Consider the following 16,385-nt stretch of genomic DNA (forward strand, 5'->3'; position numbering starts at 1 on the left):
TGGGATTTTTTTTATTGAAACTGACCTTTGAAATTTAAGTGTTAATAAACAGCACTCCTAGCTTTGCAACAACAGAAATATACTTTCTGCTTCATAAAACCTTTTCACCACCAATACATTACTTGATTTTATCTTGTAAATTACTGTGAATGTTAACAAATCAGAAAATAATAGTGGTGGAACATACATGTTTTGCTGCATATGGGGATGATGTTTTTTAAGATGGTGCCCTTTTTAGGATAGATTAGTTCAAAGGCAGCCAGTTGATTGTTAGGAAAATGTTTCAGATTAGAGATGTAGAATTTAACAGTATTTCCATATATGAACTACACAATATTGAAAACATATGAATGTGTAAATGGTTTTAGTTTGGTCAGCTGCTCTATCTGCCTCCAAAACATATGGAGTCAGATCTTCTACTGGCACAAGTCAGTATTACTTCTTTGAAGTCAAATCCAATGTCATTTTATACAAGCTGAGGATCTGACCCATTAGCTTGTGTTCTGGTTTCAAGAATTGAATTCCTCCTGGGGGGGGGGGGGGGGAATCTCCACTTGCATTGGTTTGGTATAAATATGATATTTGAGACAACGAATGGTCTGTTTTTATGCTCCTGGAAAATATGCAATAGTTTGGTTGTACACTTAAACAAAAGTATCTATCTTGCTGCTTTATATTATGTATTTGAATTGTTTATGCCAGCACTTGACATCTTTTTAACTGAATGGAGTTCTGGACTTCGGTTGCATTTCTGAAAAACTGAAAGTGTTTGTATTTTATGGTGGTATATTCATACAGCTACAGTTAAGGTTGTCACAGTTTCAGCTATAAGCTCCTATTTTCAAAGGTTTTGGCTTGAAATTAATATTTCCAGGGAATTAAGATTTGCTCTGAGCTGAAATTTTAGTATATAAGGTCTGGTCCCCACCTTGACATCCTGCTAGTAAAATAGTCTGGCCTTTTTTATTTTAAGAGTACGAGCCTTGTCTTTAAAAATGAAATTTAATTAACTGTTGTGTTTAATGAATACATTTGTGGGAGAGTCCAATGGGAATTCTACATACTGTATATACTCGTTCATTAGCCCGTTCATTTATAAGCCGACCCCCCCAAGATGGATAGGTAAAAATAGGAAAAACTGTATGACCCTTTCATAAACTGACCCTATATTTCAGGGGTTGGCAAACTTTGGCTCCCGGCCTGTCAGGGCAAGCCGCTGGCAGGTCGGGATGTTTTGTTTACCTGGAGCGTCTGCCGGCATGGAGCCCCTCAGCTCCCTGTGGCCGCAGTTCACAGGGTGCTGAGGGGCTCCATGTCTGCAGCCGCTGCAGGTAAACAAAACGAAAATGTATTAGATATTCAATTAAATGATTCCATAGAGTTTAAAATCATCATATTTTGGTGTAGACCCATTTATAAGTCGATCCCTGCTCTTTGATGTCATTTTTTTTACCAAAAATATTCGGCTTATGAACGAGAATATACGGTATGTTGGGGGAACAGCCTATTGGAGTCTAGATTACCTTTGATTGGCCTGTGGTTTTTGCTTCAGAATGGAGTAAAAAAACACTCTAGTTTCTTAAGAAAATATTACTTGCAGTCTTTCAGACTCCTGTGAAAGAATAAATATGGTAGGACAGATTGTCAACTTGTGTAAACTGGTATAGCTCCACTGAAGTCCGTGCCTATTCAAAACCAGATGAGGAATTGGCCATTAAATTTTATATGCTCGTTTATGCAAAATCTTTAATTTAAAAGACACCTAAAATACTGCAGACATTTATGCATGTGAATAATGAAAGTACACGCCTAACTGGAAATTCAGGAACTAGGAATTGGTGCATCTGTGCACTTGAAATACATTTACTTCATTTATGGTTTTTGTAACAAAGTGCAAATGAAACTTAAATCTTTGTACACTCTCTTAATTTAAGTGCCACTGAGGATGTGTGTCAAGCTGATAAATCAGGAAATTCAAAATTCAGATACCGGAACTGGTCTATGTGTAGAACTCCTTTGAAATATGTGGGGATTTGGAGTTCAGTTGATTGCAGGCTCAAGTTTCCCTGTAGGTCCTTATGGAGGCTTGGAGCCACTTCTCTCCCCCAGAAATGGGGTAAGTTAAGAAGGATGTGTTGGTTGTAATTATGCATTTCCTGTCTCTTACTTGTTTGTTACACAAGTCTTTTATTTAAATAAAGAGTTTCTGTTTTACTTAGCATACAAATGATAGTTTGACACTGGTTTAGTGTTTTATAAATTATACATTGTTCACATTAGAGCCCTATTTTAAAAGGTTTATAACTTTAAAATATTTTAGATTTTTTAAAAAATAGTACACAGCAAAACGAAGTGTAGTAAACTCTAACATAACCCAGAGTTATAAAACATAATAGTTGTCTCTAGGACTGAAAAGTATTTTTAAAGCAAGTTAGCCTAATGTTCAATCTCCATAATTTAGCTCTAAACATTTTACTCTGGGCTGAAATTTGTCATACATCAGCTTCAACTGAGGGCAATTTTTTAAACATCTGGTTTAAAAAGTTAATTTTAATACACTTGATAACTTTAGTGCTATTAGTTCCTATTCTTATCTTGCCAAAATAACATTTGATTTCAGAAGTCACATTTGACACAGGATTAATTTGGCTGAGACACTAAAATCTGACATGTGGCCTTGGTTGCTGCAAATTTACAAAACCTAAATTTAAACACAAAACTAATTAAATTGCTATGCATTTTTAACATGCATCCTTTAGAATCATAGAATATCAGGGTTGGAAGGGACCTCAGGAGGTCATCTAGTCCAACCCCCTGCTCAAAAGCAGGACCCATCCCCAATTAAATCATCCCAGCCAAGGCTTTGTCAAGCCTGACCTTAAAAACTTCTAAGGAAGGAGATTCCACCACCTCCCTAGGCAACGCATTCCAGTGTTTCACCACCCTCCTAGTGAAAAAGTTTTTCTAATATCCAACCTAAACCTCCCCCACTGCAACTTGAGACCATTACTCCTTGTCCTGTCCTCTTCCACCACTGAGAATAGTCTAGAACCATCCTCTCTGGAACTACCTCTCAGGTAGTTGAAAGCAGCTATCAAATCCCCCCTCATTCTTCTCTTCTGCAGACTAAACAATCCCAGTTCCCTCAGCCTCTCCTCATAACTCATGTGTTCCAGACTCCTAATCATTTTTGTTGCCCTTCGCTGGACTCTCTCCAATTTATCCACATCCACATTTAAAGTTGCAGTGGGGGAGGTTTAGATTGGATATTAGGAAAAACTTTTTCACTAAGAGGGTGGTGAAACACTGGAATGCGTTACCTAGGGAGGTGGTAGAATCTCCTTCCTTAGAGGTTTTTAAGGTCAGGCTTGACAAAGCCCTGGCTGGGATGATTTAACTGGGAATTGGTCCTGCTTTGAGCAGGGGGTTGGACTAGATGACCTTCTGGGGTCCCTTCCAACCCTGATATTCTATGATTCTATGATTCTATGATCCTTCTTGTAGTGTGGGGCCCAAAACTGGACACAGTACTCCAGATGAGGCCTCACCAATGTCGAATAGAGGAGGACGATCACGTCCCTCGATCTGCTCGCTATGCCCCTACTTATACAGCCCAAAATGCCATTGGCCTTCTTGGCAACAAGGGCACACTGCTGACTCATATCCAGCTTCTCGTCCACTGTCACCCCTAGGTCCTTTTCCGCAGAACTGCTGCCTAGCCATTCGGTCCCTAGTCTGTAGCTGTGCATTGGGTTCTTCCGTCCTAAGTGCAGGACCCTGCACTTATCCTTATTGAACCTCATCAGATTTCTTTTGGCCCAATCCTCCAATTTGTCTAGCCCTCTGTATCCTATCCCTGCTCTCCAGCGTATCTACCACTCCTCCCAGTTTAGTATCATCCGCAAATTTGCTGAGAGTGCAATCCACACCATCCTCCAGATCATTTATGAAGATATTGAACAAAACCGGCCCCAGGACCGACCGCTGGGGCACTCCACTTGACACCGGCTGCCAACTAGACATGGAGCCATTGATCACTACCCGTTGAGCCCGACAATCTAGCCAACTTTCTACCCACCTTATAGTGCATTCATCCAGCCCATACTTCCTTAACTTGCTGACAAGAATACTGTGGGAGACCGTGTCAAAAGCTTTGCTAAAGTCAAGATACAATACATCCACTGCTTTCCCTTCATCCACAGAACCAGTAATCTCATCATAGAAGGCGATTAGATTAGTCAGGCATGACCTTCCCTTGGTGAATCCATGCTGACTGTTCCTGATCACTTTCCTCTCATGTAAGTGCTTCAGGATTGATTCTTTGAGGACCTGCTCCATGATTTTTCTGGGGACTGAAGTGAGGCTTACTGGCCTGTAGTTCCCAGGATCCTCCTTCTTCCCTTTTTTAAAGATTGGCACTACATTAGCCTTTTTCCAGTCATCTGGGACTTCCCCCGTTCGCCACGAGTTTTCAAAGATAATGGCCAATGGCTCTGCAATCACAGCCGCCAGTTCCTTTAGCACTCTCGGATGCAACTCGTCCGGCCCCATGGACTTGTGCACGTCCAGTTTTTCTAAATAGTCCCTAACCACCTCTTTCTCCACAGAGGGCTGGCCATCTATTCCCCATGTTGTGATGCCCAGCGCAGCAGTCTGGGAGCTGACCTTGTTCGTGAAGACAGAGGCAAAAAAAGCATTGAGTACATTAGCTTTTTCCACATCCTCTCTCACTAGGTTGCCTCCCTCATTCATTAAGGGGCCCACACTTTCCTTGGCCGCCTTCTTGTTGCCAACATACCTGAAGAAACCCTTCTTGTTACTCTTAACATCTCTCGCTAGCTGCAGCTCCAGGTGCGATTTGGCCCTCCTAATTTCATTCCTACATGCCCGAGCAATATTTTTATACTCTTCCCTGGTCATATGTCCAACCTTCCACTTCTTGTAAGCTTCTTTTTTATGCTTAAGATCCGCTAGGATTTCACCGTTAAGCCAAGCTGGTCGCCTGCCATATTTACTATTCTTTCGACACATCGGGATGGTTTGTCCCATTCTCAACAGGGATTCTTTGAAATACAGCCAGCTCTCCTGGACTCCTTTCCCCTTCATGTTAGTCCCCCAGGGGATCCTACCCATCCGTTCCCTGAGAGAGTCGAAGTCTGCTTTCCTGAAGTCCAGGGTCCGTATCCTGCTGCTTACCTTTCTTCCCTGTGTCAGGATCCTGAACTCAACCAACTCATGGTCACTGCCTCCCAGATTCCCATCCACTTTTGCTTCCCCCACTAATTCTTCCCGGTTTGTGAGCAGCAGGTCAAGAAAAGCTCCCCCCCTAGTTGGCTCCTCTAGCACTTGCACCAGGAAATTGTCCCCTATGCCTTCCAAAAACTTCCTGGATTGTCTATGCACCACTGTATTGCTCTCCCAGCAGATATCAGGAAATTAAAGTCACCCATAAGAACCAGGGCATGCGATCTAGTAGCTTCCGCGAGCTGCCGAAAGAAAGCCTCATCCCCCTGGTCCAGTGGTCTATAGCAGACTCCCACCACTACATCACTCTTGTTGCTCACACTTCTAAACTTAATCCAGAGACACTCAGGTTTTTCTGCAGTTTCGTACCGGAGCTCTGAGCAGTCATACTGCTCCCTTACATACAGTGCTACTCCCCCACCTTTTCTGCCCTGCCTGTCCTTCCTGAACAGTTTATAACCATCCATGACAGTACTCCAGTCATGTGAGTTATCCCACCAAGTCTCTGTTATTCCAATCACGTCATAATTCCTTGACATCACCAGGACCTCCAGTTCTCCCTGCTTGTTTCCAAGACTTTGTGCATTCGTATATAAGCACTTGAGATAACCTGCTGATCGCCCCTCATTCTCAGTGTGAGGCAGGAGCCCTCCCCTCACAGACATTCCTGCCTGTGCTTCCTCCCGGTATCCCGCTTTCCCACTTACCTCAGGGCTTTGGTCTCCTTCCCCCGGTGAACCTAGTTTAAAGCCCTCCTCACTAGGTTAGCCAGCCTGCTCGCAAAGATGCTCTTCCTTCTCTTCGTAAGGTGGAGCCCGTCTCTGCCCAGCACTCCTCCTTCATGGAACACCGTCCCATGGTCAAAGAATCCAAAGCCTTCTCTCTGACACCACCTGCGTAGCCATTGGTTGACTTCCACTATTCGACGGTCCCTACCCAGGCCTTTTCCTTCCACGGGGAGGATGGACGAGAACACCACTTGCGCCTTATCCTTCTTCCCAGAGCCACGTAGTCCGCAGTGATCCGCTCAAGGTCCTTCTTGGCAGTATCATTGGTGCCCACGTGGAGAAGCAGGAAGGGGTAGCGATCCGGTCCTGCAGATCTGATCTGTGTGAACAGACTCTTACCCCCATGTAGAGTCCCAGGAGGCATCTTGATATACTGATCATAGGCACATTTAAGAAATGGTTGACATGCCCAATGATACTACTGAGATATCTCTTGTGATTTCATGTGATGCATTGAATTCTGATACTTTTGCGTGGCTCTAATTGAAGTTAATAGAAGTCCATGCATCCATCCAAGGCCTGAATCTGCCTCTTTGTTCATAAAGTACCAGTAAACATTCCTAAACATACATTTACTTGAGCTGAATGCCTTCGGAAGAGTTCTTCTAGTATTTTAACTAACAGGTATTTTATTAGAGAGATGTCATCAACTTGAAAACTAGCCATTTAAAAAGAGACGCTGATAGTTTCAGATATTGCACCTGGCCAGAGTTCTTCTGTGAGTTTTGTGTTTTTCTATAACATATTTCTATTTATTTTAATAAAAAAATTCTCTCACGTGTTGCCTTGTGACTACACAAACAGAAAACTGACTGGCTATTGGGACTATACAGGTGAAAGCATGAAACTGAGTACACAAAGTGCTGTCAGATTCACAAAGTAAAGAAATCGATGTCTGGTCTACACTAGAAAATTAGGTTGATCTAGATGCATCACTCAGGGATGTGAAAAATCCATATCCCTGAGAGTTAAGCCGACCTAAGTCTCTTTGTAGACTGCGCTAGGTTGATGGAAGAATTCTTCCATCAGCCTAGCTACCACCTCTTGTAGAAGTGGATTAGTTAAAGTAACAGGAGAACCCCTCCCATTGGTGTAGGTATTGCCTATACTGAAGCGCTATGCTGTAGCATTTCAAGTGTAGACAAGCCCTGAGAAAATAGAGGAAAAATATTTTGCTCAATACCTTTTACTTACACTGATCCTCAATGTGACTTGTAATAATGGTAGGTAAAAAAATGATTGTCAGAAATATCATTTTTTTGTCTATTATTATTTAATGTCTATGAAAGGAATATTTTGGTTATTTTTCAGAGCTGCTAAAGCTAAGGATGGATTATCAATCTGAATCTAACATTTTCTGGGATTATTTGTGGCAGTTGTTACAACCTTAAATGTATTTAAATGATTTTGTTGTTGAAGATATATATTGTCTTTTCCTGTATCACATACTGTATGTCTCTATAGGCCATTTTAACACAGAGTGTAATCCTGGTTTCATGGAAGTCAGTGGAAAAAAGTCGATTTCCATGGAACCAGTATTCAAACCTTATTTTTAATTATGATGGAGCTAATCCTGTAGTTCTTACTCAAGGATAACTCCCATTGTCCTTAATGGGGCATTTGCATGAATAAGGTCTGCAGGTCAGGCCCTGTAAGTGGATGCTTGATTAGATTCAGCATAACACAGGGCTGCAACATGACACTACAGTTACAAGAAATCATTAGAATGAGAGTGCTGTGTGATATGTACTGTATAAGATAAATATTCAGGCTGATTGATAACGGTGGACAGTACCTAGCAAAAAGTGAAGTCACAAACCCACTTCAGTGTGTGTGGGTGTTAGGTGTTTTTTTTTTTTTTTACAAATTTTATTAATCCCATGTAGTATTAGCTTGGGAAAATGAGGGCACATGGAAAATAGTTTCGTTGACTGAAAGGGACTCAAAAGGTCAGGTGGAAGTTTACAGACTGGCCAACTAGAGTGCCTGGATATTCAGTTTTTGTAATGTTTAGCTCACAATTCAATAACAGTAGAAACAGAACATACCATCAGAAGATAAACATGCACTGTAAAACAATATGCACCACTTCCTAGAATCTTCAGGACATAGCCATGTTCCATGTGCCTTTATTCAGAGCACAACTCAGTGACTTTATCGCTTGTGTATTATCCAAAAAACAAAGCTATTTTCCATCTAGCCATCAAATAGCCTGAAAGTATGAATGTTGATCTACAAAGCTTTAACATCTGTGCATAGTATCTTAAAATGAGCTTGAATCTTAGCTCGGAACAGATACTCATCTACTTTTCTTCTGATTTTATTGCCATGGTGTAAATTAAATTAAGTATCTTGTTGAATGAAGGAAAAATATGAAAAACACTAATCTCAATAGTAATTTTTGTTCACTTTATGATTTTAGGGAGAATGTAGTTTCACTGTTTTTATTGTATACACAGTGTGTATCTTTTGCCTAACACTGTAAATTTTGAAATGTAACTACTGTAACCTAGAGTGAATAAATATAAATAGTAATAAAATGTTTCTTGTTAATAAATTCTAGACAATGGGCAAGATTTTTTTTCTTCTCATTTGGGAATCATTTTAGAGCTCAGCTAGTCTGGTTCAATGCCACTTGTACCATGCATGTGTTATGAAACTGTTGCTCTTACTCATGTCTTGAATAATATCAAGCTTGTATTGTGCTTTTTAAATCAAAAAAAGTATCCAGTCCAAACTCCTTCTAAAAAAAAAAAATCCTTCTATGGAGTCAGAGGCATTAGTAGTATATATTGTCTAAAATAAATTTTGCAAGTCATGAAGGGCCATATTCTTAAGCATAACCTATGTTGTGTGTTCTTTGGCCTATGTTATACAGGATGATTCTAATGACCTTTTGGTGTTAAAAACTATAAATCTATGAAATGCTACTTTTTAAAATTTGGTGTAACTCCACTGATGTAAACTAAGTTACCTTGGATTTATACCAGATATAAATGAGGCCAGAATCTGACCTTTTATTCTTGTGGGTTTTTTCTTTTAAATTTTTTAATATTCTCCTCACATGATAGATACAAAAAATTAAACTTCTCTGTTGTGGGGTAATGCAGTTCAAATACTACAAAGCATTATCAATACCCATAAATAAGATCCAAAAGTATTGTTGTATTGCAAGAATAAAGGAAGCCTTATCTTTATTGGTTTGCCATTAACAAAGTGCCTCTCCCAGTTCTTTGTCACCCTTTTTAATTTTTGTTTCAAGAAAATACTCTGAAGCTAATTTTTTTAACCATTAGTAATTTACTGTTCGGAACTGTCCCAGCATCCTGATTGGAGCGCTGGGCTAGAACTTGGGAAACTTCCTATTTCCAGCTTGGCTGCTGGTTGACTTTGGGCAAGTCACGGCTGTGTGCCTCAGTTCTCCAATCTATAAGATGGAGATCATGATGCTTACATCCTTTGTAAAGCGATTTGAGATCTTCTGATGAAAAGCACTTTGAGAGATTGTTTGTAATACCTGTTTTATATATGAAAATGTAGTGGCTAAATTTTCCCTATCGCGTTAGTTAGTTAGAGTTGTTTGCTTCCTGTCCTAAACTCCACTGAATGCATCCGATGAAGTGAGCTGTAGCTCACGAAAGCTTATGCTCAAATAAATTTGTTAGTCTCTAAGGTGCCACAAGTCCTCCTTTTCTTTTTGCAGTATTATAGTGTATCAATAAACAGCTGTTGGGTTTCATCACAAAGAGGCTGAATTTTATATACAACAATCATACACCTAGCTAAATCTGGCCCAAAGTGTTTTGGGATCCAGCAGGGAGAGAGGCACTGTGATTAGTAAACACGTAAGTGGTTAGTAAACATGAGTGAGATAGTGAACTAACTATATTGCAAACTTAAAAATATAAAAAATTGACAATTGAGGCCTGAGTCTGATTTTACACTGGTTGAAATTCCATTGACACTGGTGGAGACCATTCTGATTTACATCAGTGTAGGTGAGAACGGAATCAGACCCTTGATATTTTTATGCCAAGATGGCCTCTGCCTTTCAAAGGAAAAAATTGTCTGTTTTTTGCAGTTTTCAGAGTAGCAGCTGTGTTAGTCTGTATTCGTAAAAAGAAAAGGAGTACATGTGGCACCTTTAGAGACTAACAAATTTATTTGAGCTCAAATAAATTTGTTAGTCTGTAAGGTGCCACAAGTACTCCTTTTAATTTTTTGCAGTATTAATGTTAAATGTCAATAGCTGTATTTTGCTGCTGATGTATGTTAACTTTCAGACTTGTCTTTTCCCATGTGTTTGTTGCATTAAACATGGATTTAAGCTTTCCACCAATGAAGCTTTTTAAGCATTTCTCCTAAATCAAGTCTCAATAGGTCTGACTTTTTAAAAGAGAAAAAAATTGTTTAGCTTTTGTCAGCTGACTAAAAAACTTCCTGTTTTCTCTCATGTGGAATATCATTTTTGATTTTGCCAGAGTCTGCTTTAATAACTGTCTTTTGAATTCCTTTTACTCAATCCACTCCTTCAAAAGAGTAGCCTAATTCTTGTGAAAAAACTGGAAAAAGTAAGTGTTGAATTTTTTTTCATCCTTTTCAAAAGGATATTTGTAATGAAAACAATTTTTCTTCAGTAAAGTTCATTCTTATTCCCTACCTAGAGTCAGTGATCCTGATCTTTCTGGTGCTATGTGTTAGTTTTGCATTGCACCACCAGTGTAAACTGGCCCTAAAGCTGGCATAACTGGCTTGTAAGGAGGAGGCGGGGGGAATCCACCAATGGTATGGAGCCAGCATGTGAATCCATGTTGGTCCCAAGATATTAGAGAGACAAAGTGGGTGAGGTAATACCTTTTATTGGACCAATTTCTGTTGGTGAAAGAGAAGGTTTCAAGTTACACAGCGTTCTTCTTTGGTCATTGAAATCAGTGGGAGTTAGGAGCTTAAATACCTTTGAGGACCTGGGCCTCAGCCCTCAAAATAAAGTGTGAGGGGGATTTAAATAGTGCATAGGTCTTTTGTCCCTTTGCAGAGGGTGCACTAATGTCATCATTTGTGCTTATCAGCTGCACTGCAGGATCTAGCGCATAACTTTTTCTTTATCCAGATTGTGATGGCAGATGCCAAGAGAATTCTTTTTATCTGTTCGAAAGAAGTACTGACAGTAGCATTGTTAGCTTCCCCATGCTGCCCTGTTCCTTGCCATGTGTGAGGGCACGGAGTTCATCAAGGTTGCCATCAAGGATTCCATTTGTAATGGTGGCTTTGGTCATGTGTATGTCTGTCTCCTAGGAAATTGGACTGAAAACACCAGCTCTTTTAACATAGGCCACTGACAGCTATCAGATTTGCAACAACTTTCAGTCTGTACCAATATGAGCTGGATTTAAAACGGCTACCGAGACGGGAAATGCTATGTATCGCTGTACAAATCTTCTAAGTGCTCTAGTCCTTCTAGAGTTGTTTTTAATGAGAAAATCTTGGGTTGATTGTTTTTGGTTTTTTTAAAGGGGCATCACAGCTTTTCAATAGGGTGTATATTCTAGCTTTACGCATGCTGACAGTCTCAGGGTTTTGCTCCAGTCTTGTAGTCATTAAGTTGGCATAATCAGTCATTCACTGATGACGGGTTTAGATAGCCCTGATATTCACGGCACATTTTGTTTCCAAATCTGATTTTGAAAGACAAGGCTGAGAAAAGCAAAAATCTCTCTCCTTTTTGTGGATGGTTTGTAAATAGTCTGCTTGTGATTATGTGGATTTTAAAGATCCTTTAATGGTGGCTGTCAAATTGACCAAATTACTGTACAATAATGTAAATTACATTGAAGATATTTGTCTGTTTGATGTATACTAAATTTAAGCTAAGTTATAAGGTGTGCTGTTTGGAAGTGTGGAAGATACAAGAGTGGAGCTACAGATAACAAGTTTATGCTTGTATTTCCTACTGATGAAGACTTTCACACAAGTTATTTCTATGGGTAGGTGAAGAGAATATCACTCTGCATGTATATACATTTATTATACATTTTTGCATGATTATACATGTAGGAGTGGTACAATTTTGACTTGAGACTTTTGATGCCATTTTCCAACTATAATTTGACTCATGTAGACATGCCGACTTAATTTAAATTTGGCGTCTGCTCTTAGAAAGATTAGTAATAACCAAAAGAGAAACCAAACAATGAAGGAATTATACACAGCTCCTTAAATTTTAGATAACATCCTTACTGAAAACATGGTCAAATAGTCAATATTGTACTTGACCCTCGTATCTTCTGCACTCAAGTATTTATTTTTATAGATCACACAATATATTGATACCATATCACACTGAACTCTGATGATAAGACTGTGAAAACATGCCTTTGGATCATTAATTATATTGTAAATTCTACATGTAATTTAGTCCAAAATGTGCAAAAAAAAACCCCTCAAAAACAACCAATTTAATCATAAAGTTGGTAATCTTGTACTTTGGATTTGCCTTTTTAAAAGAAAACAGTTGTCTTTCCACTGGTCATAAGGATTTTTTTCCCAGTAATAATCATCAGTATTTCATGTTGTGACATATTTGCTCTCTTATACATTGGCATTTAACTACCCATTTATTTTTACGTTGGGTCTGTTCTGAATTTGTAATGTAACAACATTGTTTTATGAAACTGATGTTGGGGGAGTTCTGACTTGAAATGGTTTGTGAATTTTTTCATGTCAGGTTGCAGAACTGATCTTCAGCACAGTTTAAGCAAGATTCCTTCATAATGTTGTGTTTTAGTGAAGTGAGTTGCTAACTGCAGAATAAGAATTCCTTAAAATTGTTGTGTTGGATTATTTTCTGAAGGATTAAGTAAAAACAAAACAAGCTCTGGTGGAATCAGCCGTGACCCAAGTTTTAAGCTTTAATTATACATTGATCTTTTTTTCTTCAGTGCCAAACACTTTTCATGTTATGCCCCTAAAGAAGCCAGAGTTTCCTGAAACAAATGTTTTTTAGAGAACTGCTTTTTTATTTGTATTTTAGTTGTTTTATAATTTAGATGGTTCTATACAACAAAAGTAGTAGTAGCCTTGTCAATGTATCCTATTCCTAGTGCAAATAAAAGCTATGCTATGCTGACATCAGCCGAGTCTTGGTCCAGAATATTCAGATATTTTTATATGTGCCACTCAAAGGTATGATTCCTTTGGAGGAAATCTTGGCCCTGTTGAAGTCAGTGGAAGTTTTACAGTTGATTTCAGTGGAGAGAGGATTTCATCCTTTAAAATGTCTTCCAAACTATCTAGATCAGTTAGAGCTATTAAGGGACGCAGCCTTTTTTTAATGAAAATGAGGACTTTCATAATGATATTTATTAATTATTCTTCTGCTTCCAAATGACCCTTTTAATTGAATTTGATTTTATTTTGAGGATGGGCTGCTTCTGGTACCCCATCAAACTATACGTTATTTTCATCTCTCAAGGATGAAAGAAAACGAAGGAAAGAAAAACACCGCCCCCCCCCCCAAAAAAAACTCTTGTAGTTGTTTTTCAATAATAGGCTGCAAAAAACTGAAGGTTTACATCTCTTCTCCCCCCCCCCCCCCAATCCCCCCACCCCTTGGTGGTGGTAGACTCATACTGTGAAAACACTGCTAAAGGCATACATGTCGCTATGCTTTGCTTTCAACAGAAAACTCTGCCTGAAAGGGTATTATTCGCTTGTATATTTTTACATTTTTTTTTTTTGCACTTGTATATGAAAAAAAGCCACTGCAGTTTTGATAAATGCCAGTGTCCTTGGCAGGTGGATTTTATGTAAGGAAACTTGCCTGGTGTTAAATGTATTGTGTTTGGATCCATTACACACAAAAAAATAGTAGTTTTATCCAAATCAACCCCTAAAAAATGTAAGTTGTCATTTGAATTAGGTACAATTCCATAAACATTTTCTCTTGCCTTACTTAATGTCCCGTCATTCAGAATATTATTTCTTTCCTTAAACTGAAACGTATTTGTTTTAGTGTTATAAATGTAACATTGTTAAATATGTAGAATTTTCTGGGTTAATGTAAAGGATAATATGTAAATATCAGATATGAGAGGGCAAGCTTACATGGCTGGGTACTCTATATCTTTTCTATTTATGCAAAACTTAAAATGCCTCTGGTGTCAGACTTCCTTCCTCCAGTTGAAGTTTAATCATTAATGTACGTGCCTCTGACTGTTCCTTGAGGACATACTTAGGAAGATGTGGTGATCCTAGAGCTAGAGATTTATGTTTTAAAAGTGTCTGTCTTTCAAAACATGCATTCATCTTTTGTCCATTGCTTTTCCTTTCCTCCTCAGATGGACCTCCGGTTGTAGCTCATTATGATATATCGGACACAAACTCTGACTCTGAAGTGGTAAATGTGGACAATCTATTGGCGGCTGCAGTAGTTCAAGAGCACAATAATTCTGTAGGAAACCAGGACACAGGAGCTACCTGGAGGACCAGAGGTCTGCTAGAGGAACTGAATACTGATACAGGTTTGTCTACATTAACCTCCTTCTCTGATGCTGTAGCATGTATATGGCCTGACACCAGTTATAAAAAGTGTAGAATAGTACAGATCAGGTATAAAGGGTCATGTTGAAGAAACGTGTGTCCTGAATGTACTTTGTTTCTTGTTTAGGGACATATTCTCCCATTCTCTCTCATGCTGAGTAGTCTGTTACTCTGTGACTTGTTCCATTGAAATCAATGGACTCATCACAGAGTAAGGGACTGCCCATGCCTGGTCTGTACAACCAAATTACATTGACGTAAATCACCTTGCACCAACCTATTTGTGCATGTTTCTATGCTCAGATTTGCCTCTGGCTGACGTAAGCGCCTTGTTACAGTAACACAATAAAACCACCTCCAGGAATCCAAAAGTTGTGCAGCCACTGCTTGTCATCCCATACCCGCATTACAATGCGATCCCACTTGTCAATGCTCCTTTCTAGGGCCCAGAAGGCAGCGCTCCACTGTCTGCAGCTGCTCTGTGAATGCTACCATCAACCTTGAGTTGTTTTTTGCTGTGTCCCTCAGCAAACCATCCTTGGAGACAACCTCGTGTCCCCAGTTGTTGTGGTGCTTCCTGCGGGTCTGCAAGTACAGGAGAATTATGCATCCTGTATTTTCAATGTTCATGAGAGTAGTGCAGAGCTCTGCAGGCTCCATGCTTCTGTCAGAAGTAGCAGAGACGGAAAAATGCCACATGGGTTTGTGGGATTTTAAAAAGTGTGAAAATTATGGGATATGGATGATTATGGGATGGAGAAAGTTGCATACTGGGAACTTACCCAGGGATCTAGGAGCTAGGGATTATGTCATTTTTAATCCCACCAACCCATTGCAAAAATTTCCCAAAAGGCTCTGCACTCGATGGTGGCACATGGCACACTGGGATATTTACCTGTGATGCACTGAACTTTACAGCCACACAAGCACTCCTAATGAGTAAGATGCAAGCTGGCAAGTGTGCACACACATGAGCAATGTACAAACTTAGGCAGAGAGATGCTGACATCATCATGCTTTGACCACAGATTGTAGCTTGAAAATGGCCTACCGACATAGGATGTGATCCGCTACAAATTAAGACAGCTGGAATCAGTTTCCGGGGGAAACTGAATCAGGCCTGTGAGTACTATGTTAGATATACTCCACACTATCTGCAACCATAAAGTTCAGATCCCAGCAGAGTCAAACTCAACCCTTCAATCTTCCAAAGTAAATAAAATAACTCCGATGAAATTTATTATGTGTAGGTCTTTTGGATGATACTTCTGAAAGCTAAGTACTCGAGTCTACAAGATGCTGAACACCTTTGTCCCAATCTAGCCAAGCACTTAAACATGTACTTAGCTTTAAGTACTTAAGTAGTCCTTTTAAAACCAATAGACTAATCATGTGATTAAAGTTAAGTATATGCTTAAGTGCTTGGCTGGTTCAGAGCCAGAGTGCCCAGCACCTTGAAAGGCTCAAGCCCTAAGTGATCAATTTTGAAAACACTTTTACTCCTACTTTGATTTTAAGAATTGGTCTACTCATGGTACTTATGCACTATAATTAGTCGTAAGAGTTTTCAGGTTTGGGTCCTAACAACCATGAATGCAGTGGAAGTTAGGTACCTAAATATCTTTTGCAGGTCTGGGCCTTAGATCCTGTGTGTGCTACATGGACACTAAAGATCCTAAAAGTTTGCCCCTATGTTTTTAAGCCAAAATTCCCCCTCCCCTCCCCTTACAATTCACCAAAGACCTGGTGGGAGCTTGGATGGAAGATGCTATGGAAATGCAACATCTATACCTTCTTTTCAGTCACAAGGAAAAA

General features: G+C 39.5%; 1 protein-coding gene across 2 annotated transcripts in view; it reads left to right on the plus strand.

Annotated features, from left to right (window-relative positions):
* ARK2N (arkadia (RNF111) N-terminal like PKA signaling regulator 2N) overlaps nt 1-16,385 on the plus strand; it is an 82,512-nt gene that overhangs the window by 33,639 nt on the left and 32,488 nt on the right. For both annotated transcript variants that reach the window (XM_073343456.2, XM_073343457.2), the window contains exon 3: nt 14,369-14,551. In XM_073343456.2, coding sequence (XP_073199557.1) covers nt 14,369-14,551 — 183 coding nt within the window. The remainder of the gene's footprint in view (nt 1-14,368; nt 14,552-16,385) is intronic.

The sequence above is a fragment of the Lepidochelys kempii genome, chromosome 5, assembly GCF_965140285.1.
Source record: "Lepidochelys kempii isolate rLepKem1 chromosome 5, rLepKem1.hap1, whole genome shotgun sequence".
Classification (NCBI taxonomy): Eukaryota; Metazoa; Chordata; order Testudines; family Cheloniidae; genus Lepidochelys; species Lepidochelys kempii.